Source organism: Passer domesticus, chromosome 2 (genome assembly GCF_036417665.1).
Source record: "Passer domesticus isolate bPasDom1 chromosome 2, bPasDom1.hap1, whole genome shotgun sequence".
NCBI classification, from domain to species: domain Eukaryota; kingdom Metazoa; phylum Chordata; class Aves; order Passeriformes; family Passeridae; genus Passer; species Passer domesticus.
The window spans coordinates 60,681,330-60,707,408 of NC_087475.1; the positions used below are offsets into that span (position 1 = coordinate 60,681,330).

The 26,079-nt window shown below is 42.8% G+C and overlaps 1 protein-coding gene across 1 annotated transcript; it reads left to right on the top strand.

Annotated features, from left to right (window-relative positions):
- The first annotated feature begins 10,015 nt into the window (after positions 1–10,015).
- RGCC (regulator of cell cycle) lies at positions 10,016–23,916 on the top strand. The gene is made up of 5 exons (XM_064408683.1): positions 10,016–10,526; positions 10,675–10,851; positions 20,052–20,159; positions 21,632–21,694; positions 23,304–23,916. Exons 1-5 carry the CDS (start codon positions 10,031–10,033, stop codon positions 23,309–23,311), a joined length of 852 nt encoding a protein of 283 aa, XP_064264753.1. The 5' UTR covers positions 10,016–10,030; the 3' UTR covers positions 23,312–23,916.
- The last annotated feature ends 2,163 nt before the right edge of the window (positions 23,917–26,079 follow it).

Below are 26,079 nucleotides of genomic sequence, written 5' to 3' on the forward strand. Positions count from 1 at the left end.
ATCCCTGCTGACTAGCAGGGTATCAAAAATATTGCATCTCTGGTGCAAGAAGCTGCCTAACAGGCTTGGCCTTTCAGTCTGGATCTGCTGTGGCTATATCCTTCCTCAGGGTCTGTGAAACCACATAAGGAGGAGCTGAGAACAACAGGAGTAGCAGCAGTGCTTCCTGAATACATAATGAAGAATGTAGGACTAACACCACTGGGATATGTGTGCAACAAGGCTTGGGCACAATTCTGACTTGACCTTAGATTTGCAGCCCACCCCCAGCAGATGTTCTGCGGTCCTATGATTGTTGAAGTATTCTGTGGTTAATTAGGCTTCATTTGCTCTTTACCAGTCTTAGCAACACCTTCAAATTTCCTTCACAGTCTGGATGTGAAACTATAGATGCTTTGATTATGATTGCTGTAAATTACAGTACATTTATTTACTTACCTGTCTTGTTTTCTGGATCTTTGAAAACCTTTTGTTTAGAGCTGGTTTGTAGTAGTTTTTCTAAAATTCCTATTGCTGATCCCTGCACCAACCAAATAATTGTGTTAACAGCATAAATGTCAAGAGAACTCATTGACTCAGCAGCTAATCTCACATAGGGTCCTGCCATCTCACACAGTACACCCTCTTTCCTTCTCATGTTCCAGCAGGCAGACATACCCCAAGGCTGACAAACTTCTCATCATAGAAAATAAGCTTGTTCCAAAACCCAGGCCCTAATGGAAAATCCTGACCTGATACGTCTATAGATAGCAAACCTTTAGTCCTGAACTGGCAATTAAGGTGAAAGGGGCTGTTTCTCACATCTCTGCAGCTGTAGCATCTAGGAAGAGGTCAAGCGTTAAGTGTGACACAGAAGGTTGAAACATAATCGTGTTGGCATGTGTGAATGCACTTGCCACTTGCTGTTTCAGCAGCACCATCATATGTACTCACGACATTTGTTTTTCCATGCCTTAACTGCAGCTCCTAATGAAAAGTTCGTGGATTTTCCACTAGAGGGAAGCCTTGCATCCAAAATATTTTCATGGTAACAAAACGCTGAAGTCTTTTGGCGTTGTTTTGTAGCAAGAGTGTAGGAAAATGCTTATATTTTCCCTTCTTTCAGGCATTGGAGAGAGGTCGTTGTTCTGTATGGCTTAAAAATCTGAATTAGACTCGTGTTTGTATAAGCTAGCTGTCTGTAGGCATTGATGTGGGGATCTCAAGTTGAGAGTGCAGTTGGTTGGACTTATTTCAAAGCATTGGAGAACAGACATATTGGGAAAATATGTTTGAGCCCACAGATGATAGATCAGCTTTTTTGGGAATTCCCATGTCCTGTGCAAAAAGTTTCACTGAACTCCATTCCTGCCTTCAGGCTGTTGAAGAGAGGCAGAACATGTCAGCCTTGAAGATTAGCCTTCATTCCAGTTAATTTATCATGAACTAAACACGTTGTCTGTTCCCCACTTGGACCTTGCTGCTTGAACATATTTCAAGTCTAGACAAAGTATTTGAGAACATGCTGTTAGCACTTAGGAGGAGGCACAGGTTTTGAGAGGTTCCTAGATGTATTTTAGGTATGCAGTAAGATGGAAGAACTAATACATGGTAGTTTTAGGACTGATTTCATAGATAAATGCTCATATTTGAAGCAACACGGAAGGGAGGAAGGACCGGAGCAGGAACTGTCTTCCTCTTCCCATAAAGTGCCTAGCACAGAGGACTCCTAGTTTGAGACAGGGGTTTATTCCACAGGTAGTAAATTGTCATAAAGCCTATCTGTAAATGCAAGCAAATTATACCTGCCTGAGGCCAGGCTCTGTAAACAGTAGTGCAAGAGACATCCAGGAATCCACAAAAGGCATCAAGCACCAAAGGAGTCTGTTAACTGTCACTGGAGGCATTTAATCAAATGATAGCTAATCCATGCATCTGATTGTATTTAAAATGAACTCTGAGAGTTCCCAAAGTTGGAGAAACTGTTCTATTAGTAACACATTCCCTGTGTGTCTAAATACCTGTCCAGAGAAATTCTAACCACTGGGAAGAAGCTGTTAGATTTGCCATGGATAATTTTTTTTGGGATCCGTAAGAGAGTGCATGATTTGTTTGCTTGGGGTTGGAGGGCTGCTCCAGGTGGTGAGCTGTGCACTGGTGATTAGCTCAGGCATTGCAGAGCATCCATCCCCAAAGTGCCATAGAAATGTCAGCAGTCCCTTGCTTTTCCTGCACTGCCCAGGACCACAGCACTCAGCTGTGACATTTGTGAATGCTGAAGGACCCATAAGGTGATTCTCCAGGGGACAGGTAATGAAAAACCAACAGCCCTGTAGTGATATCAACAGGTGTAGTCCATCTTTTCTTTGGGACCTTACACCTTCACTGAAGTCTTTCTGATTTAAGAGGCAATTAATTAATAAACAACCAGAAGGCTGGACAGCCCTGTTATATATAGGGGCACCCCTATATCCAGTGCAAAGCTATGGGCACCTCAGGATGCCCGACATCTAAATTATTGCAGTACTGAGATCTGCAAGGCTGATTTTCTCTTTGCTTCTGAAGTGCCACCTAGACTATAATAAATTGTGCTGAAATATGTATACCCATGTGATTTCCTAAGCTTATCAGACAATATGTTGCTAAAGCTTTTTATGTTCTCTCCACTGTATTTCTCCAGTCCCTCTGTCCACTTCAGGCTCTGGCACTTGCTGTTTGCTTCTGTGAACAGATTCAAGTCAACAGCTTAGCACAAACCTTACCTGGCAAATGTGGGTTGGTTGTCTACCAATTACAGACGGATAGACCATGAAAAGACAGCAATGGCTAATCAAGGATTTGATGAGCAGTCCACACATAGGTGCGTCAGGCTATTTTTTTACATGGCCTTCCATTCAAGGAAGGTACAAATTCCTCTCAATCACCTTCCATCTCAGGAAGTATGTTTTTTTTCTAGAAGAAACTCTGATCCTTCTGGGTTTCCTATGACCATGCCTGGCTCTTCCTACCATGTTTCACAGGTAACCTCTCACAGTCCTGCCCATCTCAGAGGAGCCAGGCTGGGGGGCAGGGGCACTGTGGAACTGGCAGCAACAAATAACTGATCAGAAGAAAGTTGTCACTGCATTTGGCTCTTGATTATTAGACACCCTCTCATGGGCATTGACCATGCTGACAGAAGCCCTGAGGGCCGCAGTGGGCAGTGGCTGTGCTGGTTTGACCAGGCACAATGGCCTACACCATGACATAAATTGGCTGCAGAGATCATCCAAAAAACATAAGCTGCTTCTGTCTCTGGTGATCACCTCTTTTCCCTTGTTGTCTCCTACTCACGGAGGGCTTGTAATCTTGCTCTAATAACGAGGAACTCACATCTGTGTCAAGTGCCAAGTGTGGCACCCTGCTGTGTAAGTGTTGAGAGGTGTGTGCTCCTTGAATTTGCTTTCAGGAAGACCTACGGCCCAAGCAACCCTGGATGCACAATCCAAATGTTTCTCACTGCCATGGCAGGATAAATCTGGATGTGCAGAGCTGTGGTTTTTAAGTGTCTACAGTGGCAAAGCCTCTGCTTTGCAGTGGTATTTCATGTTCTTTTATTTTTTTAAACTGCCTCCCTCTTGTGTAAATGCTCTGAGCTTTAGTTTCGGATGCAAGTCCTCTGATGTAGATGTGCAACTAGTAGGGCTGGGCAGTTTGGAGTAAGCAATTCTGAAAGCCTGTTATTTATGAAATAAGAGCTGAAAATAGAAAATGGGCATATGGAAGAAGTTGCTGTCACAGATCTTCCCTCTGGCTAGGAGAATTAGAGCATGGTTTACTTAACTTCCATTTCTGACAAAAACAGGATTCTGCTATGGCTTGTCACAAAAATTATTTGAAGCTGAGAAAAATGGGGAAAATACCCAGGGCTCAATATTTATTCCTAAAATGAAGTGCAGGTGCCTCGCTCTGAGGAAAGGACTGGATGCAGTACATGGTCACTGGCTGTAACACTGATTCTTTTCTTCCCATCTACACAATCCCCTGTGCAGTGGTAACAGGAGAGGCTCCAATGGACTCAAACATTGTTATTTCCCAACCATAAAAATGCAAATCCCCATCCCTTAGAGGGGCGTGAATTACTGGCTAACCAAAGCTCAAGGATTACAGCTTTTGTTCCACATTTGTATGGTGACTGACTCAATGGGGTCCTGGTCTATGACTGCCACTACTGCAACACAAATAATTGAAGAGCTCCTCTCCTGTTCTGACCTCTGCAGCCACATGCCTTCAGCAAACAAGCAGCCTTGGCTCCTCCCTTTCCTCCTACTGCCTTTCAGCCAACAGAGCATGGGAGGGAGAGTAAGTCTTGATTTTTTCAGCCCCTTTTGGTAGCTTGGTTCCGTGGGATGGATGGGAACAACGCCCAGCACCCCCTGCCATTCCTAACTTCCCATTCTTGTGGCTATATAAGTTTCCTTGAGAGTGGTGCAATATACCATGGAAAACTCAAAATATTGGTTTAATAACACAAGGACAAGTGGAAACAACAATATGGAAACCCATGTACATTTTTAAAAACAAACCATGAAACCACCACAAAACCCAGAGGGTATTCAGTGTTCCCAGGAAAATCTAATTTGAATTCTTTGACAAGAAGCATTTTTATACTTTAGATGTGATCAGTATCTTTCTGGCTAGGTATTTTGGCCACAAGTATTTTTTATTATCATTGTAGATGCAACAAAATTACATCTATTTAGAACTGCTATTTCCTGGCAAGATTTAAGGCTTGAGAAACCCAGAGTCCACAAACAGTGTTGGATAGGAAGTAACAGATGACTGAGGCAAACAGGCTCTGTGTGCATGAGTGTGTGAAATACAACAGAAAAAATACAAAATGTGTAATTTTTAGTCACAGCAAATAGCACTGATGAGAAATACATCTAGCAGAAAAATTTGCTACCTTTTATTTTACTAATGGAGGAGACAAATTAGGAGAGATGTCTTACTGTTTTAATACATTAGACTTCCCTTATATGTTCTCCTTCACAAGGCTTTAGATTTGCTTCCAATGTGGTTTGTGTGTCAGATATTTTTCATAAAATACAAACCTCTCAAGCCTTAAATTCCCTTTGTTTTCTTGTATGTCATCACTCACTGTTGAGTGAACATTCCTTCTCCCTTGGACAAAACTGCCTTTTTTTCTAAAGTAGCACAGTATCCAGCAATCTTAACTCCTCAATTTATCAACAATTCAGAGCCAAACTAGGTAGAAAACAACAACTGTTTTTCATTTGTATTTGAAATAGTACGAGTTTCTTGATGGAGTGGTAATCATGAAAGGTTTTGAAGCAAAACTGGCAGAAAAGTAAAGAATTCAGTGTTTCCAGTTCCTGATCCTTATATATGGTATGGTGGCAGCAGCATCAGGTAGAGGTAGAGAAAGTGGTTTGCCTTGAGCTTGAGCCCACAACCTAACAGAGGAAATAAATTTCTTACCTAGCATTTGTAAGTATGCTTCTTCCTTTTTTTTTTTTTTTCCCTTCCACATTACCCTTTAAAATGGATATTTACTGCTACTGAACCCTTTTGGATGAGGGAGTACTTAATGGAAGAAGAACAAAACAAACCGTTTCCTCCACTCGGACTTGTGCAGTCTCATGTTTAACCTCCTCATGCAAAGGATATGTGCACAGCCTTGTTTTCCTGAAAACAGAGCCAGAATGCAGGCAATTTCTTCACTTCTAGTTGCCACACAGCACTCCAAATGCCAGGCTCTCTCCCCCTCCTGGCTTACTGCCGTGGTCCCTTTGCTTACATTTTTTTGGCTTTTTGTCCACTTCTCTCTGCTTGTTGTCTGCTGGCTCCTTTGCACTGCAGGAAAAAGACTACAGACTTCTTCATGTCTTATTTACTCACTACCATCCTTCTCTTTACCTGAACTTCTCTCCCTTTCCCATGCAGTGCTCAGCCAAAGTCCCTTGACCCAGAACATTCAAAGTCTTGAGTGGTTTTGCATCTCTCTTTACCGTGGACAGAAGCTCAACATTCAACTCCATATGCCAGTGATGTTAATATAGGTTACAAATATAATTTATCAGTTTAAATTACTTTTATGACACTAGTGATTAAATCCAAACTGCCATAAATATGTTTCGGTGTCATTAACTTATTTAAAGACATCCATTCAAAAACTCCAAGAGATTCTGCCTCTAGTTACTGAAAGACAGTATTGTGTTGACATTCAGGAGGTTAATTTGACAAGCAGAAAGTTTAGAAGGATAGTGGGCCAGAGAAAGTGAGCTTAGATTTTGGCAGACTTCAGCAGGAAGGTGTATGGTTTGCTCACAGGGCCACAGCTGTGAATGGCTGTGAGCAGGTCCATGAGTTTCCATCCATTGTGCATCAGTCAAGGGCAGAGAGAAAACCAAAGGGAAATGCACCAGTCACTCAAAACTCCAGGTTCCAGTTCAAGGTCTACAGAACATGTTGGGAGAAGAGGAAGTAAAGTCCTGTGAAAGATCTGTGGCAAATTTTTTGTTTGACGATCTTTCAAGATGAATATATTGCTGTAAGTCACTCGCTCTTCCCACTGGTGGTGTGGATTGAGCTACAGGTCATAGGTTTTTATTTAACCCAGTTGGCAGCCAAAGTAGCAAAACATCCTGGATGGTAGTTAGGCAGCCTGTGTAAAATGCATGGCTCATGTCTCTGACAGGGTTTAATCAGGCAGCTCTCCTCATTACAAAACAAGTTTAGCAATTAACTCACATAGGCAGTTTCACTTGCAGCATGAAGGATAAAATAGGCTGGAGTGTCAACCACTGCCTCCCCTCAAATGAGCATCCTGAGGGCAGGGTTGTGATGTGCTGCACAGGGAGACAGGTTATGCTGGTGATGTTTGATCTATTCCTGCTCTGCAGCCCAAGGAGTTGGGTTTCCCTGGGTGTCAGTCTGACTGGCACCTGTGCTGTTTCATCCTCTGGCAGTTTTCGTTTCTCTGTTTGACAGCTGTCTTCATTTTGGGTTCCCTTGCTTCCTTCAGCTACAAGTTTGGAAATGATGGGCTGTTGTTTGTCATTCACAGATTTTAAATTATCTACTTTAACAAGGTGCTGTTATTATTTATGTAAAGAATTGTTATTTTCACAGACTAATAAATATTAAAATACTTGTGGAAATTAAATATTCAAAACTCCAGGCTGCTTCCATGGGCAGGAATCTGGCACTCTGGCTTTTGTCTAGTATCAGTACCAATAAGAAGACAGGTGTAGGTTTCACAAAACATTTGTTTTTAGCTGTGGGAGTATGGTATTACTCAACAAAATTGATATTTTGGGTTATTCTTGATCTTTGAAGTGCTGAAAAGAAATTATTCATTAGACAAAAACTTTTCAGCCACTTCAGATTTGCAAATCCCCTTTTCTGCAGTTCTAGTTTCTGTGTATGTGCATATGGTGCTGCACCTGTACTGTGAATTGTAACCAGTTTCCAATGAATTTCTCATTCTGTTTTGGGTTTTTTTTCCTGTTTTATGTGAATGCCTCAGAAGTAGTTCATGGATCTGTGGGCATCTCATTGCTTTGGAAGCAATTAGATTATTCAACCTGCAGCATCAATGCCTTTTAAAACTCATTCTAGGAGTCTCTTCGGGGAAGGAACACAGTGTGTTGTGTCCCAAATTATTCCATGGTTTGTTTAGAAAACTAATACTTCATGAGCTTTGCAGCTTGACTATATCAAAGAGCCTGTTTTAAAAGCCTTTCCCTGAAACATGTTTCCAGGCAGGATTTGTTGATTTAAATAGCTGTGTGGCTCACAAGTTTGTGAGGTTAAAAATGCAGTAGGAAACCACTGTAAACATCGCGTCACCAGCTGAGGAGGATCTGGAGACACTGTGTCGAATGGGCAAGAAGAAATTCACTTTAAATACAACTTGGACGGCTGCCTAGAAAATGAGAGGGATTCAGTAGCTGAGGTTTACATTAGGAGTTGTGTTGGATGTTTCTCCCCATAAGCACGAGCAGCCAGGCGTGTCAGCCTGCAGAGTTTCAGGGCACTGCACTTAAAAGTGACTTCTTCCTTTTGCCAGATGTGGGCTGCTCCTGTTGGCATCTGTGGCAAAAGAGCAGCCAGTTCAGCTGGAGCTTTTCAAGAATATTTATGGATGTGCATGGCTACATGGTCTGTGACATAGAACCAATAAGCATAAAAGTGAATCTTTGTTTCCTCATGTATAAGCTAATGGTTTATGTGGAAAACTGAAATTCACCAACTGTCTCGGTTGCATTCAGCAGAATCTAGGCTGCTTAGGAGAAAACATGAGTATTTACTGAAAGAAATATTAAGAGATTAGTCTGTGGAGCAGTAAACACAACTAAGTGATTTTAAGCCCAGGTTGTCTTAAGGAAAAGATTTCCCAAACACATGGCTGTAACGAAGGGAAGTTTATAGAATAATTTCTTTAGCATGCCTAGAAATTATTCTGAAAACAGTCAATTTGAGTGAAAGATAATTTAAGGAGAATCCCTGGATAAATTCTTATATCACCACAGGGAAGCAGTTGGCTTTTTTCCCCTACCTATCCATACCCTCCTTTTATCTCCCTGAGCTGAGCCCATTCAACTCAATTCAACAGAAAATTACTCACTTTCTTCCTGGATTAGTTTTCTGCTGTTCTAAAGTGTTGAATTGGCTCAGCAGCGGTGAGAAAAACCTGCTTAAAAGACATGCAGAAGGTCTAGGCCAGGAGCACAAGAAGAAAGAAGGAGGCAGGTCATTCCCATTTTCTGGCAATAAGGCCCCAAGCAGTGCAAGGGTTCTTGTACAGCTTCACCCCCCTTCGTGCTCTTTTTTTGTGACATGACCTCAGTTCCCATCCCAAAAGGCTGTGAGATTGCTTGACCATCTTTATGAGAAGCAACAGGAAGGGCACAGGAGGACTTCTAGCCTTTGGTTGTTTTGCCTGTGTTCCTCAGAAAATGGACACATTCAAGCCTAACCTCAAACACCTTTTGTCCCTAAGCCAGGTTGTGCCATAGACCAAGCACCAGTGCTCGGTGGGGATGTGTGTGGTACAGGCAGGGTTGATCATATGTGATTGAGCAAGGGAAATTTGACATCAGCTGCAGGGCCAGGTCCTTGTCTTTTGGGCTGTGAGCTGTGCCTAGTCACGTCCTCGACAGTTCCCCCTTCTGCCTTGCATCCATTGTCTTTCATCCTGCTCGTGCTATTGACGTCATGCCCTTGTATCTGCTTGTCCCCCACTTTTTAACCTCATTTTCCCTCTGTGTCACTATGGTCTTTAAAAAGGATTGTTTGTAGACACTTTTATTAGCAGAAAGAAACACAGAGGAAGACCACAGAGAGGAGGAAGCCACAAAATAAACAACAATTCAACTTCGTCATGAGAACTTCTTTTGATTCACTGCAAAAATAAATAAATGTCTCCATATCAGCCGGTAAGGAAAGGTGGACAAATCTGTTTTATTGTCTAGAACATTGTTTTTCTAACATTGTGTCTTGCAGGAGCAAGTGCAGCATGTCTGAAAATGTCAAAAAGTTTCAGAGATGTTTTTTTCTTACCTCTCCCTGACTCTTCTAATTTTAAATATTTTCATCAGCACACAAACATAATCATAACTCCTGACGCATTCTCATGGAATAGCACCTGATGTCTGCTTTCAGTATTTGTGGCCATAACTAAACATGACAGAGTTTTCCCCCATGAGTATTTAACAGAACTGGTATTTTAGCTGCTCAGACAGCTTACGTTAAAAACGAGCAAGAGACAGCACAAGAACAACACTCCGTAGCTATGGCATGTATGAGCATCAGGTTTACCCGACTTCAGGACAGGTGCCAAAATCCTCCTCCTAAGAACAAGGAGAGCACTCCACTGGAGAGCACCCTGGCTGACGCACCTGGGGCTGCGTCTCCCTCTGCCTGAGCATTCCCTGCATGTCCCCTGCCACCTGCTCTTCATCCTCTGGAATTAACTGGCCCAGCTGCCCCCACGGCCGTGCCCGCAGCTCACCCATGTACGGAGCAGGGCAATAACCACAGGCAGATGCCAGCACAGTGCCATGGGGATGGGGAAGGAAGGGATCCCGGGGCTGTTCGAGCAGCACTGCTGTGTGCCCTGTCCTGCTGGCAGTCACGGGGATGGGTAAGGCTGACCCCGAGCTGCCTTCCCTCCCTCCAGCCGGCTCTGATTCCCGCTGCATCCTCCCTCCAGCAGCCCGGCACGCAGCCGCTGCTGGGCTTAGCGCAGCGATCCTCCCGGAGGAGCCGCGCTCCCGGTGCCGGCCGGGCGGCGACAGGAGCCGCTTCCCGCTGCCGCTGGCGCTGCTCCGGGACTGCGGCTGGCGGGACAGCCGGCCCGGAGCACCTGCACCGCCCGGGCCGCCCCCGGCCCGCCCCGCCCCGGCCCGGCCCCGCTATAAGAGGGGCAGCGGCGGGGCCCGGAGCTCAGGCTGGCGGCGGAGGCGGCAGCGGCGGGGCTGGGGCATCTCCGCCCGCCGCCGCCATGAAGTCTCCGGCAGCGCAGAGCCCGGCGGGGCAAGGTGGGAGCGGCGGGCTGGGGGGCGGGCGGGACCCCCCTTCTCTTCCTTCTCCCCCTTCTCTTCCCTCCCTTTCCCTCCGCCGCGGTGGGGGCGGGCGGGGTCAGGGTCGGTCCGGTCCGGTCCTGACGCCGCTGCCGCCGCCCGGCAGCGCCCGGGGAGGACGGCGAGGGCCTGGCCGAGGCGCTGGGCGAGTTCGACGCGGTGCTGGCCGAGTTCTCCTGCCCCGCCGACCGGCGCCGCTTCTTCTACGGCGAGCACCTGGAGCGCATGAAGCGGCGGAGCAGCGCCAGCGTCAGCGACGGCAGCGGCCTCAGCGACTCCGAGAGTGAGTGTCCGTCGGTCCGTCCGTGCCCGCTGTGCCGGTCCCGGGGGCGGGGGGCGGCCGGGAGCGGCGCTCCAGAGCGGGTGCTAAAGCAGCACATCGCCCTCTTTGAGCCAGGCAGGGATTGTTTCTGTAAAAGCAGTGCCTTCTGTTCACGTTCTGCGCTGGAAGTGCAGGGATGCACAGTCTGGTCCCGCTGGTTTTACTCGCTGGTGTTGAACGGAGGGGAGAGCTGCTGGAGCGGAGCCTAAAGAGCTGTCCCTGGGAGAAGGTCGGGACACCGGGACGTCCCGGCATCTGCAGTGAAAGATGTCTCAGGTTCGCAGGGGCTATCCGCTGTGTGCCGGTAATCAGCATCAGCCGGACAGAGTGAGCGAGCCCAAATGTGCTTTCCACAGCAGCTGGAAACTCACCCACGTTTCCCGTTATAAGAATGGCCATCCATCTGTCCATCCATCCCTCTGTCCATCCACCTGGATGGACGACAGTGTTATCACTGTTTCAGAGGTGCTGGTTTTAAGCTACCTTGTGCCCAGGTACACTAGATGTATGTGAATGGTGCATGCAGAACATGGAACAGGAGGGTGGAAAGCTACTTGGAGCAAGAAAATGTAGAATTGGAAGTAATTTTTTCTAGTCAATTTGGAAAAAAGTTCAACCCCTCTTACTGGCTTTACTAATCAGGGAGAGAAAGCATCTTTCCTCTTCCAGATGGTTGGAAACCAGAGGCTGGAAACTGCTGTTCTCTTTGAGAACACTAGGTTACTTTCTCAGAAATAAGTCCTGCTAAATGCAGAATATAACCAGTTTTGTTGATTTGGTTTGGCTTTTTTTTTTTTTTTTTTGAGTTCCTAACTGTATGGGAAGCTTGATGAAATTTACTTGTTTGGTCGCTATTTACAATATGACTGCTCCTCTAATTTCTGTTCTGCCTCTTTATCAGTTCAGGGATTCAAGGTGCCATTCTGTTGATTTAGTGCTTAAATACTAATGCTGTCTCCCTAGTACTTGAGCTGTGAGAGCATAGAGCCTCCAGATTATCAGAGCCCTTTATTTCATCATCATGGATGTAACTCATTTTGTTGACAGGTATTGTTTTACCTGCCCTGAACTTGGATACCTTGCCTAGCACTGCCTTTGGGTTTTTCTATGGAAGTACATGGATCAAGATGCTATTTTTCTGTTTCATTATGTAGTGAGTGCAAGACTCCTTAGAATCTCTCTACCTCCAAGGAGGATTTTGAACTGTGTGCCCAGTTTAAACGTTTTTCTTTTGTATGGCTGAGCGTGTGTGAGGTGAAATCTGCCTTTACTGAGTCAAGCTGGCTGCCTTAGTGCTTATATTGCTTGTGCAGTCTTTGTTGTGAGATGTTAACCTCTCACATACACTTATTGTGTCTCATAATTGAGACACTTGTAATGATAGAGTAAAATAATTTACTGCTGAGAGAAAATTATAAAAAATCCAACCCAGTATCTGGAACTTATTCTTCTTGTATGGACAAATGCTAAGTAACTACAGATAGCTGTCTGCTTTGGTTCAAAAAATTTAAATCTTGAAAACAGCTTAAAATTGCTCTGTTAGAATTGACAAGAAGGATCTTTGGAGGAAGATGACAGTGCTCTCTGGCAGGGCAGAAGGCCTGGTGAGAAAACAACATGCTCATATAAACAGGCAGATCGGGAAGATCTGGAAAATAAAAGTCTATGTGGCAAATCCACATGGATTTAGGCTGAGGACAGTAGTAGGGTTAGCAGGATAGACAGGGTTTGATGGCTGTATATGAAGTCCTCGAAGATCTTGTATGAGGAACTTGTCAAGTTTTCAATTCCTGTCCCATGCCTGAGTTGCTCCCTTGGTGTGAAAGGTGGCTCTGGAGAGGTGGAAACCACTGTCTCCTGGACACTGGTCTGTGAGGGACCAGAAGGGCTTATTCTCATAAACCAGAGTTTGAGCATATATTTGAGGGAAAAGAACACCAGCCAGCCCTGCTCATGGCTCAGGAAAGGCCTGGTGAAACACTTCTTCCTAAAGGAGTCATTCAGTGCAGTCAACTTTTTATTTTGAAGTTATGGAAGGATTGGAGAGGAATTGTAGATTTATGAAGAGCTCCTTTTATAAAACAGGCTCTAGTGTCTGATGTAATCCAGTTACACTCCCTACATCTATTTTAAGAATAAATGCAGGGAGTTGCCTATTTACCCAGGTTCCTTCAGTTCAAAGTCAAGTATTTCTTAAGGTTTTTTTTTTTCCTTTTGATTTCTTTAATTTAGTGTTAGCCAGTGTAGTGCTGAATTCATGACCTTGCCCTTACTGTGATAAGGGTTAGGTTAAAATACCACTGCAGAATCAAGAGGTAACTGGGCTGAAAGAATAAGTTCTGACAACATGAATCTTTAAAAACCATATTGTCTGCAGGTAGGTTGAATGATCGTCTTGTTAATGAAAGTTCTTTACATCTTTGCAAAATCTTGTTATCCAGTGCCAAGACTATTTCAAGCACGCTTTATCATGTGTGTACGGAACAGTTCAGACTATTGTGTGTTAGTGCTATCTGTTGTTTCTTGTTTGATCTAATCCCCCTAACTGATGTGGTGTGGCTGAAGATATGTATCTTTTGGCCACTCCTGCAGTGATATCTTTCCACTCAGGGATGGAACTGTAAGGGGAGGAAGCATTTGAAACTGTTGCAAGTGTTTGTTTCAATTGTGCCCCTGAATCAGCCTTAAATTCCATTTCATGGGAAGCTGCTAACAGATGTCAAGGTGTCGTACCTGAATAATACTCTTTAGTAGGGTAAGAGAAGCCTTTCCTCTCCTGTGGTTTCTGCCATGACCATGAGCCCATTTAATTTAACAGAAAAGTTTACAGAAGATTTCTGTCAATGTAGTTAATCCCGAAAATAGTCTGTTATCCTTGAAATCTCCCAAGGGAGCTAGCTCCAAAACCACTATTTTAAATTCTTATATTACATATTTCTGGCTCTTGAGAAAAAGAAGGATTTTGAAGACTGTGTATGAAAAATGGGTGCAATAGTACTTTGTTCTCCCACGTCTTGTCCTGTCATTTGACTGAATGATCTTTGGACAAGGTCTGGCTTGGCTGTGGCTGAGCCTTGTACGTAGCACGATGGACTCTAGACCTTGCAGTAGCAGAGAGGCTCCGAGTGCAGATGTGTGTGATGATCCCAGCCCATGGGTATTACATTAACCACCTCAGCTGAGTGGGTCAGTGCTGGCAGTCGTGGTGCAACTGCTGAGTTACTGCAGCATTCCAGAGCTTCTGGACTGTGAGTGAGTACCAGCTATGCTTCAAGTTGATGCACTCACACAATTTGGAGCCCAGCAGCTTCGTTCTTTAGGTTATTAATTGTGCTGGAGCTTCTGAGCTGAGGAATACTTTATAACTCTTTGCTATTCACAGCATATCTTGGCTGTGATAAAGGAGGATTTGTGCTAGAGAGTGCTGTGCTGGCAGCAGCCACTGGTGTAGCTGCAGCTGTGCTAATGAACTTACAGATAGCATTGTCTCCTTGTGCTGGAATGAGCTCGCAAAGGAGAGTGCAGGCTTGCCTGTGTAAAATGCATGCCCAGTCAGTGCACAGCACAGTTTATGGCAGTGTCAGGACAGCCTTCCAAGTTTAGACTCAGCATAATGAATGGAAGTTGGACTTTATGAGAGGTTGAGAAGGGAAGTGCTTTAGTGTTTCTTGGGCCAAAGTTACAGTAACACTGAAAAGCTACATCATAATCTGTTGTCTTGCTCTCAGAATTGTTTGACACTTGTAGTTCCAGGTTTTCTTGAGGCAGGTTCAGCTTCCTGCCTCTCTGTTAAAAGCATTGCAAAATAAATTCCTTAGTTCAATTATTGTGCTCATACAGCCAACAGTGTTTCATTGTAGTTATTTTTTAGGGGTAAATAAATGATTTCTGAGTAATGCCTCATGGCTTTTAAGCACAAGAAAGAAATCTTGAGTGCATCTAGAACTCTTAATTTTATGATTTTGAAGTCAAATAGGTGCAGGGGTTGAGCAGGATTTTTTAACACATGCCAGCACTTGTGTTTCCATGGATGTGGCTGTGGATGTCTCCATGTGCTCATGCTAATGCCTATGCCATCCAGGGGTGAAGCATCAGCCCGTTAGTACTGCAGCACTCACCCTGAAAAGCCTGTTTACATTGTCACTCTTGTGATATGTGACCATAAAGAAGGCAAAGAAAAAGGCAATATAAATTATTTAAGGTGTAAAATATTTTCCAAATGCTTAAATAGCCTGGGATTGTCAAGCAAAAAAGATGTTTTGGGTGGGATCAAGGCAGTCTTCTGGAGAATCCTAAGGGACATTAGGAAAGTGACTGCTAACTCACCAGTATGGGGAAGTCAAGTTAAAAACACCTCAAAGAAATGAGGTGTTATTTCTTTCATGAACAGTTAAAGATATTGCCTTAAGGTGTTATTGATATTAAAAGTTCACATATTCAAAAACAACTTGATGACATCCCAGCAGGAGGGATGGGGCCACTGAGGGCTGCTTGGGCTGATGCCCCTGGTGTCTCAGGAGAGAGACTGGTGTGTGCATTGGGAGAACTTGGTAGAGCTCATCCTGCAGCTCTCAGTGTGTGGCTGCACCACTCTGAGGCTCCTCTGCTGTGGCATCTGCTGTCAGCTGCTGTGAGAGACAGGATGTGAAGTAGATGAGCCTGTGGTCTCTGCAGCAAATGCCACTCTTGTAACATGAAAAGGAGGTAGATTGTGCCTGTGAACTTCCTATGGCTTGTCTCAAGCAAGAGGACAATAAAATGCTTCTAATGAAAAAAAGTGATGTGAGACTCTTCTGGAGAAAGTCCCTTTATTAAATGATCTGAGAAATTTTTATTACACTACTGATATCCTCAAGGGGGAAAAAAATTGGAAGTTTCAGGTGCATAGCCTTCTTTACAGGTATTTCAGTGTGCTGAGAAATGCAGTTTTCATGAGATTTCCTGTTCTTGTCACTCCAGCATACCCATTGCTCTTACTCATTAGAAAGGAAGATTAGTAAAGGGAAGGCTGGAGATGGAAACTGCCTCATAGCTGGTAAGCATGGGGAGAGTGGGAAGGTAAGCTTTGTATAGAATGAGAAAACATGCTTTTGCCTCTGGATTTCAGGCTTCCTCGATCACTTTTGTGTAGCCATGTGATTTGAAATAATGGTGCTTAGATGTGCCAGTAGAGAAAAGGTGTCATTTTTTGGTCAGTATTGGAACAGATGTTTGTTAGCCAGGCAAAATCCCCACAAAAATAAACAGTGCAGGCAAGTGTAACTGTGCTGATGATAAAAATAAACACTGTCCTTGGGGGCCTGAAACATAAGCATTTTGAAACAGGCTTTTCGTATAATTAATATTTCTCACTTCTGCTGGTGACATTACAAGTTCCAGATTTTTTTTCTGATTTTTTTTTTTTTAGCAAGTAGGCTGCATTCTGTTAGGAATTATTTGTGTGGTCCGCTCATTAAGCGCCGAGTTACTGTTTCACAATGAATTCATGATTTGTAGACACTTGAGTGGACTTGTGAAGCTTTTCTCTGAAAGCTTTATGGATGTGCTTTAACTGTTTCCCCTAAAACTTTCCCCACTGAAAACTTCAGTAAAAATGTTAACTCCAGTGCTCTTCAAAATTGTATCTCGAGCCATGGTACTAGAAAGAGCATGATACTAAAGAAGCGACACAGCTGAATTTTTCCATTGCCTGTTTTAAAATGAAAAGTTTGAGGTTTTCCTCCTTCAGTCCATTACTGCTGAGAGCCTTTCAATTGCTCATTTCTTGGGGACATTTCTATATTTACATGGTGTTGCCATGGTTTAGTTTGTGGTTTAACCATCTACTGGAACAGTGGAGTTATACTAACTACAGATTACGTTGCCAAAGTAAAATACACCCATATTTATTCCTACTCCCTAATTTTGCAGTGTAGCCTGACTGATGCAAATTGACTCACTGACAAAACTCTCAGATTTTAAGGCCTTTTTTTTTTTAAGAGACAATCTATTATTTTTTAAACAGCTGAAGTGACATAGCTTATGTATAAGCACAGGAACAACAATCAGTGTACAAAGTGGAAAATAGGTAATGAATTACAAACTTGTGGTGGGAGAGAAGGAGCTGGGTGAGGGAGGACAGCAGCAATGAGATCCCTGGCACCAGCCCCTGGTTATTGGGTTGCAGAGGATGTTGTATTTGCCTGTCAGTGGAACTCTTCCAAGGGCCATTATTGGAGGTGAATGAGCAAATCTTGGCTTTGGCAGCTGGTGGAGAGCAAAGACTGAAGTGTCCTTTTCCCAGAGCTTTCTGCCCTACAGCCACACTTTGCCAAAGAGGATATTTCTCTGTGCTGTGTGTCATAAGTATTTTTTAACAGCACATTGTTTTCAGCAGTTATGGTGACCTTGCTGGTGGAGTCAGTGTATTCCTCCTTACATCACTAGAATTTCTGATGCTTGGTGGCATGAATAAGCCACAGTCAGTAGCTAAAGTATATTTTTACTTTGAGAAAGATAAATGTTCATATTTTCCTGAAACTATTACAAACCATCAGAAGATAACATTGTTATGTGAAAGCATTTCACCTTTTGAAACTGAAAGAAAAACATTCAGAAATTTAAAGCAACAGTTTTGTCATATTTTATCTTTGTCCATTTGTAAATATTTCTGAGCACAGTGTTTGTGGAAGCCAGTATGAAATTACATTTTCTGATATCAACCCAGTCTTGCTACATTTGGTGTCTGGATGTTGGTATCAGAGAGTTCACATTAAAACTATACTCAGATTTATAACCATAGTTCTCTGTATTAATTTTTTATTGATTCAATGAGCTGTAAAATCTTTAAAATATGAATTAATTTGGAAATTCTTTTTCTCCTATTTTCAAATGAATAGCCTGAAAAGTGTTTTATCTTTGGTCTGTTCTGTCAGTGTTTCAGTGAGTTACAGTCTTGGCTGCAGCACTGTGTGTGTCAGCTATTACAAGTTACTTGGGTTTTTGGTGACGGTAGGGGTTTTGTCCTGAGCAGCTAGAATTTTCCATTCTGTGTTTCTTAGTCACTGGGGTTTGCATCTTGGCTGGAAAAATGTGGCCTTAGCAAACTGTATACTGATTTCAGAGGAAATTTCTCTCCTTTAGTGAAGAGAAAGTATCAGTTAATGTACAGGGTTCAGGTGGTGTAGTACAGCACTGGTGGCACACATCGTTGCAGAGCACTACCAGATTTCTTTCACCCTTAGGTTATCTGAAATGGTTTTTTTCTGTTTTTAGGAGCAACTTTTAAAATGGCTTATCTTTTCCCATTTTTCTATCTAAAATGATCTAATTTTTGCATTGTATTCATGGAGTCTTTCTTGTATTTGAAGTTTCAATTAGCTTGGTTTTGTTCTGCTGAAGTTCAGAGAGAACAGCACTTCTTAAGAGTGGAGATAAAGAAATTGCAATTGGGGGTAGTTTGAAGAAGCCATCAAACTCTATACCCATGTCTACAAACAAGAAATACCGAGTGGTGGCTGACCAGGTGGCAATAGCCCCAGGTGAGAGATGTCAGTCACGTCATTGCTCACATTTGTGTGGTGCTGTGGGCCACGTGTTTGCCAGAACAGGATCCGAGATGATGGCAGAGGAAATTGCAAATACGGCCCAGTGGTGGGCCACAATGCATGGGAAAGAGGAAAGTATTCCAGGTTGAAGCTTTTCCCCCAAGCCTTTTCAGTGTGTATTGTAACAGAGGTGAGCTGAACAGAACAAACAAATCAGCTTTTATGGCTCAGGAGAGATCTGAGAGGCTTTGTAGGTGCAATTGTCTGGCCTGGCTTGTCACTGTGCCTGTATGCTCCTGTGGAAGGTGCTTTTGTGCTGGAAAGGACAGCAGGCTAGAGGAGGTGGCTGGGGACACACGCTCTTCTTCCCAAAGACGGCTGAACTTGAGGTGCAGGTCTGCAAGTGGATGGTCTCAGTGTCTGCCCTCTGGAGACATCCAGACCTCCACTGGAGGTGGAGATGTGCAGCTCTTGGCAAGGCAAGCTCTGGTCCTGCCCCCTTCTGCCAATTCACCAAGAATCACCCTGAATTTAGCTAAAGCAGCCCTCTCCTGCCACAGCAAATGGGACAGGCATCCAAGGAAGTGTGACAATTCTCTCTTCAGTGCCCTTGGGGCTGCAGTGGAGCCCCCTCCCAGGCTGTGGCTCCAGGGACAAGGGCTGTGTGTGCTGCAGGGAGCAGAATTACTGGCCTCACTAGCAAGCAGTGGTACTCACCACCCCTCATATTAAGACAAATCATTGATGTCCTAGGCAATGTGCCAAGAAAATGGAGACCGTGGACATGTTTGTATCACAATGGTGTCTTTTTGTAGAAGCACAGTTTTCAGGTCACTGGCTGGAAACTGCAGGACCAGCAGTTTCAGAGTCTCCAGCAGGATGACAATGCCTCCTTCCAGTGGAGCCAGGACTAATACTTGGTGTGCCCCTGTGCATAAAGATACTTTTTGATTCTTTTTGAGCTAAAATACAAGAACATCAAAATGGTATTGGGGCCTTTTCTGTTCCTGTCCAGGGCATATAAGGCTTTCTTTGAAAGTTCACCTAAAGTAAGATTGCAGGATATCTTGTGTACCAGTGTACTGCTTCATGAGCTCCAGAGAGTCACAGAAAAAAAGAATTAAAAATGCCACACCTAAAGCAGCAGAGTAATGTATGGAGAAAGGGATGCACTTGCTTTGGGGATAAAGAACAACACTAAATATATTCTTTATTCTGGGGGGTTGTCCTTGTCCTGGAGCTCTCTATTTAGGTTTTTTTGATGACTTTTGAAAAATTTAGGTAACAGAATTTCCCAGAATATTGTGAACTGGGGAGAGCCTACCAGATCTAATTTTGCTGATGTGGGGTAATTGTAATTTCTGTCTAATTTTTTAAATGGTGCTGACTTCAGGGAAAGCTTCCCTTATTGGGGGTGAGGATTGAGCCTAGGCCTGCTTTCTCTCTAACAGGAGGGGTGGGAGCAGCAGTCTTCACATAATAAAGGGTTTATTAATTCACTTTTCTGGTTTTGAAGACTTTAAATTTGAGTTCTACAGACTTTGAAGTCTGTATGGGAAAGGCTGCATTTGGGGTTTCAATTATATTGCAAACTTCAGAAGGTGTCAAATTTACTTTGTTGTTGCTGTTTTACAGGTGCAGATTCCCTCTACAGAAATAGTTTCAGTCTCAGTGATGAAAAGCTCAACTCTTCAACTGCATCTACTCCAAGCTTGCCATCCCCTTCAGTGACTCCTTGTAAAGGTATCTTAATTTTAACTGTTGGCATTTCTTCCTAATCCTCAATTATATGGGCTTCTTGCTTGGAGCCAGGATTCACTTGCTTGCATGGACTTTTTTGATTTTTTTTCCTTGTGATTTTTTTGTTGTTGATGTTTTTGGATTTTGTGTTGTTTTTTTTTTTTAATGACAACAAAACTAAGGATTTCTGTTGAGCACACTACAGATCCAAGTATTGTTGTCTTGATTATAAATGGCAATAGCATTCTGTATCTGCACTTGCAGGTGGCCTGGTAAGACTTTTGGTTTTGAAACACTGAGCTAAAAAAATTTGTAGTTTTCTGGCTGATAAGAATTAATTATTAACTTGTGTTACTACTTTATTGAAGCAACTGAGTAGCTTAAGTGTCTCATTTCTCTATGAAAATGCTTAGCCTGGATGCAGGGGTAGAGAGAGGGACTCCTCTGAAGCCATGTGCTGCCATTTAACACAATTGTTCGGTTCCATATAGACCTCACACAGTGCTTACACAAGCCGTGTATTGGCAGCTCCTTCCTCCTTTGAAGCTATGCTGTTGCAAAGAGGCTTCTGCCTTGCAGCTGATCTGACTGCCCAGGACAGTGATTCATTCAGGTGAACTTGGATTAACTCTGGAGCAGACATATCAATAAGTGAACACTCGTACATTTGTATGAGTACATGTGTACATCAATAGTCTTTCATGCTTTCATATCTTTTCCACAGTGACCAGTCACAAAAAAACCAAGTTAAATGATTTCTTTTCAATTTGTGGGACACTGAGGAGAAATAATGAGTAACAGTTTCTGTGAAATAGCAAAAAAAGAGCTCAGTTAAACTGACAGGAAATATTTGGTGAAGAATTACACTAAAGGACAAGATGAGAAGGCAGAGTCAGAACTGGCTTGGAAAGACCACAGACATGAGACAAAGAAGCAGCTTGCAGTTAAATTAGATTGAATGGAACCAATGGTGTTGTCAGGAGTGGAAAATTTGGTGGATGTTTAGTTCTAAATTTATACTGTATGGACCAAGATGAAGAGATTTGGCAGCACAGCAAACCTGTGATACTGATATGATTTTAAAGGGCTGACATTTGAGTAGGGAGCTCATAAGGATTGATTAGGGCCATATATGCAGCATCTGAAGAGAGGAAACAGGAAAGATGGCCACAGTAGCCAAGACATGGATTGGCTGATATGTATCTTCACTGCCCTTCTTTTTAAGGAGACTACATAAAATATTGCTTTGTGTTCCTTCTGTCAAGTAGAAAACTATAAAAGATAGAATTTCAGCTCAGTCTCCCATGGTCTCTAAGTGCTTTTGGACATTGCACCAACTCTACTGAACTTTGCTGATGATAATTCACAGCACGTTTGCTACCCCTGAAAATTATTTGGAGGCTTGTGTGTTTCTAGTGTTTCTTCTAGCCAGAGAAACATGTATTGTCTAATCAGTATTGATCCTTGCTTTGCAGCAAAGCTTGGAGACACAAAAGAGCTGGAGGACTTCATTGCTGATCTTGACAGAACACTAGCAAGTAAGTAGATTTTTATTAGTTGCTTGCATCTCACTTGGAACTTGTTACAAAGCCTGTAATAAGTGAGCCAATGAAAGCCAATGTATAGGGAGAGAGGGAAGGGAAAAATAGGAATATTTTTATATAATGTCGCTTCCTTTTAGTTTGCCAGTCCTATGGATCATTATCTGGATAAGAAGGTAAAACAGACTAAATTCAGACTTTGCCTGAATGTTTAAGGTGTGCAGTTTATCCTGTCAAAGGCTGAACTCAATGAACCCCTGGTCCCACCTCTGAGGCAGCTGCAGTTCACCCTCCTTGACAGTGGATGGATAAATAAACATCAGTTTCTTAAATACTAAAATTTCAGTTTAAAAACTGGTGATTTATTTCTTCATTGTAAAGCTAAGAAACTGGGGGAGTATCCTTAGGTGAGGAAAAAACCTTTTCGTTCTAGACTTTGCTTTATGCAAGAATTAAACAGCAGGTATCTGTATCTGTTGACTTAATGTCAAAATCCTATTTGTGCTTGTTTTTGCCAGGAATGGAACTTGGATCACTTTTTTCTGCCACTATCTGGAAATTGTGTCTTTCAGCTACAGTAATGAATTCTTCATTATGATTTTTACAGAAAAACAACCAAAAAACTGGCCACCTGTTGCCAGCCATGTACTCTGCTGTTCCTTTTGCTTCTTCCTTGTCTTTGCTTATGGTTGTGGACATACCCTTTCCTTTGGAGGTTTTTTAATGTGGAACTAGGCTATAGAGCCCAAACCAACAAGCTGTAGGACTAGACCTTAATAGAAGCATAAACAAAGCCCTCTCAAACTATGAACTGAGAGTTTTGTGTCGTCATTAGGTGTTTTCTCTTCCCTGTACTTCTTGAAGATATGGACTTAATTCAAGACAGCTGCCCTTATGAGCTTCCTGCTTCCCTGCTGTCTTGCTTGTATCTTAATCCTGGTTTCACTTCTCATGCTTAAAATACATTTTTTTAGTTTCCTGTTATGGATGTAAGCTTGAGCTAACTCCATCTTTACCACTGAAATTTAATTAACCACTTTTCTGAAAGAAAGCCAAGTTTTTAAAGGCTTGTGTATCCCAAACTGGCAAATATTTGCATTGCTGTATCTTGCACAGCCATGTTGCAGCTCTAAAGGAACTGCTTATAATACGTATGTTTTATTTTTCCCTTGCAAAGTACATCAAAGGTGAAGGCAGGAACTACCACCTGCTCTAGTGGTTTTGTGCCTTTTTTTTCTTTTTTTTTTTCTGTGATTATTTTTTTTAAATCCCAACTAGACAAATCTTCAGTGATCTCAGCAGAGTTTCATTTGTACAGTATCACTGTACAGTGAGGAAGAAGTCCAACTTCCATCTGGCATTTATCACCACATTTTTGAGGAGTTGTATGTATATGCTTGAGGTTACACAGAACTTTGTACAGATACCTTTTCAAGCCTAATGCACTTTTTAGAACAGTACTTGCATTGTCTTTTTAGCACACCAGCATTTCAGCTTTCATGTTAACTTAAAAAAAGACTGGGCATAGGGAAGTGTCTGACATGTCAACAACATGCAATCTTATTTAATAGAGAGCTTAGTGATCTTTCTTGTTCTGTATTTTCAGGTATGTGAAATGAATTTTCAGCATTGTGCTTGCATGTGAATGTCCTCTGAAGGATAAGTGACATCAATCAGTGGGAACTGCTGCCCTTGTCTGATAACTTTGCTCAAGATCCCTCTGAACATAACCTTTGTGAACTCCTACAAGTATTTAACTGGCAACATTGGGTTTGGGTTTTTTTGGGTGGTTGTGGTTTTGGTTTGTTTTTTTTTTTTTTTTTTACTTTGCAGCAGATGGAATAACTTAAATGTTAGAGCTGTATTTTGCTTTAAAATATAGCTTGAATTTTAATTTAAAGTTGCTTTTATGCAAATATATTTGTAATTTTATATAGTTGAAAACTTTAATGCTTTTCTCCATTATAATATATTTTTGTATGCAAATAAATCCTGAACTGGAATCCAGATGTCTGTAAGCTTCCTATGAACGTGCAGACTCTGAAATATAAGTACAAATTAAACTCTTATTGAAAACAACATGCTTTAACATATCTTGATAATGGTATGTTTTTGCCCTGTTAGGCAAAATTTGTTATGCTAGAAGGATGTGGTTGCTTAAATAAGAACTTTGTAAAATTAATACAGTCAGGAAAATAATAAATTTGGTCAAACTGTTACTTCAGATTTGTGTTAATACAAATGAAATAACACTGACTTACTATACATTTGAGCAATAACATCTATTTTAAACCCTATGTAAAAGCTGGTTTTAAACTCTCAGACCATTTGACACAAAGCACTGGCTCTTTGGAAGGTCAGACATTTAGGCCCATCAGTTCAAAGGTGTGGAGGTGCTGTACCACTGAGACAATGCCTGGGTGTTTCTGACACCAGGCCCTTGGGTCTGGAACAGTCAACCACCTTAAAAAGACTTCCTGGCCATCAGTGTGGGGCTGAAAGAGGGAAGGTGAACCTGTGCTTTTACAAGGAACCTGATTCTTTCCATATGCATTAGGCACTGGGAATGTCATCACGTGGGCTCTCCTACGGCTGTGCAGGCATTGCAGCTGGCTCTGCTGTCTGAGCTGTGCTCTCCTCTCTGTTCAGACCAAGTGGGCTGGGGCTGGGCTGCTTTGAACTCCTGCCTCATTTTGACCAAAGCTGTCTAGTGAGCAGTTGCTTGAATGGTTCAGTTCTTGTGCCTCTTTGATGTGTTATCTTTGAGTGTGTCTGGAGTGTGTGTACCTGTGACACAGCTACCTGCTTAGGGGACCTTAAAGGACAGATCTGGACCTGCCTTCTGCAGCTTGGAGGAAACCTACTGTCTATTTCCTTATAAGGATGGTGTGGATCCATCTCCCTGGATTTTAGATTTCCTAAAAATTGACCAGAACATTTGGTTTTAATAAACACCATATGATTTCTTCCGTCCCCCCCACCCCATCCCCAATTTTATTCATTAGTCAGAAAAATTAGTTCTGAACTGGGTACATTTTTATCAGTCTGAAAGAGTCTTGAGGTTGTTGTGTGGGTTCTTTCCTTCTTTCAGGCAGAAGGGCAATGTAAAGTGGAGCAGTGTGTGGTGCAGTGTGCTCCTGAAGAGGAAACTTTCCTTTTAGCGTTTCCTACTGCAGATTCTGTTGGTAAATTGTCCCATAGACTAGGAAGGGAGTAAAATGATTTAGGAGGGTAAAGCTCCATGCTCGCAGCAGGTTAACTTTCAGATCTGTGAAGAAAATAGTTATGATCCAGGTTTGAGACAGTGATGTCCTTCTCCTTGCTCTGGGACCTTCCCAGAGGCATCACAGGAATCCCATTACAAACAGTGTAAAATTCACTGCTGGTATGCTGTAACCATACCGGAGCAATTATTCCTTTTTGTTGCCTCTGTGGAACTTGAGAGGGTGTCTGGCCCTCCTCCCCAGTCCCAGATGTGAAGGGATTCCTTTGGCTGGTGTAGGACTTCTGTTAGCTGTAGAGACACTGTGCCTTTGAGCAGGAGCTGGGGGAAGGGGAGCCAGGGACCAAGCTTCTGCTTCCCTTTTAATAAACATCCTTAGCATAAGCCATGCTTTTAAACCTGCTGGAACAGCAGCAGCAGTTCTGGCTGTTTTTCTATATTTTAATACTAGTTGCTAGTGTGAACAAGGGGGTGGCCACTTCAAGTGATCCTGAGGTGGTAGGAGATGGACAGCTCTGCTCCTCAGGTTGGGTTGTTTGAGGCAGGAGTTTTCCACTTCTGCATGTTCAGTTGCTGCTTGTTCCTGTTGAGTACTCTGTGCCTATAGTCAGTATTTAAAGTGAGATGTCTCCCTTTATAGGATGAAATCACCCTATTAGTGCAGTGCTTTGGAATGGCAATACTTTGTCCTTACAGACAGTTTTGAAGGTTTTTCCAGCATAAGCAAAGGTTTTAGTGAGGCATGTTCTTAATTTTGTCTAACGTCAGTGGTGATGGACTTGTGGATTAAGTCACCATCTGTTTGGGTTTTTTAATCTTGTTTATGCATGAACAGGTGGAGACTTCTTGCTTATACAGCAGATCTGGAGATCATCAGCTGCAAATCTGGGAGTATCTTCTGTGGAGCTGTTTATCTGAATTCCTGCCAGCTTATGTTCAATTTTCAATGTGTCAGAAGGAAGGCACTAATGTAGATGTCATTTCACTGGAGGATGCTTATGACTTAAGTTCATCATCTGATTACATATGGCACTGAAAAATGAATTGCTGGAAAAAGTTCTGTCATACTTTATCCCCAAGGAACATCGCTGGAGACTGCTGTCCTTATGGGCCTGGCTGACTTTTTAGTCCTTGTTTTGACCTCCTTCTTGTGCTACAA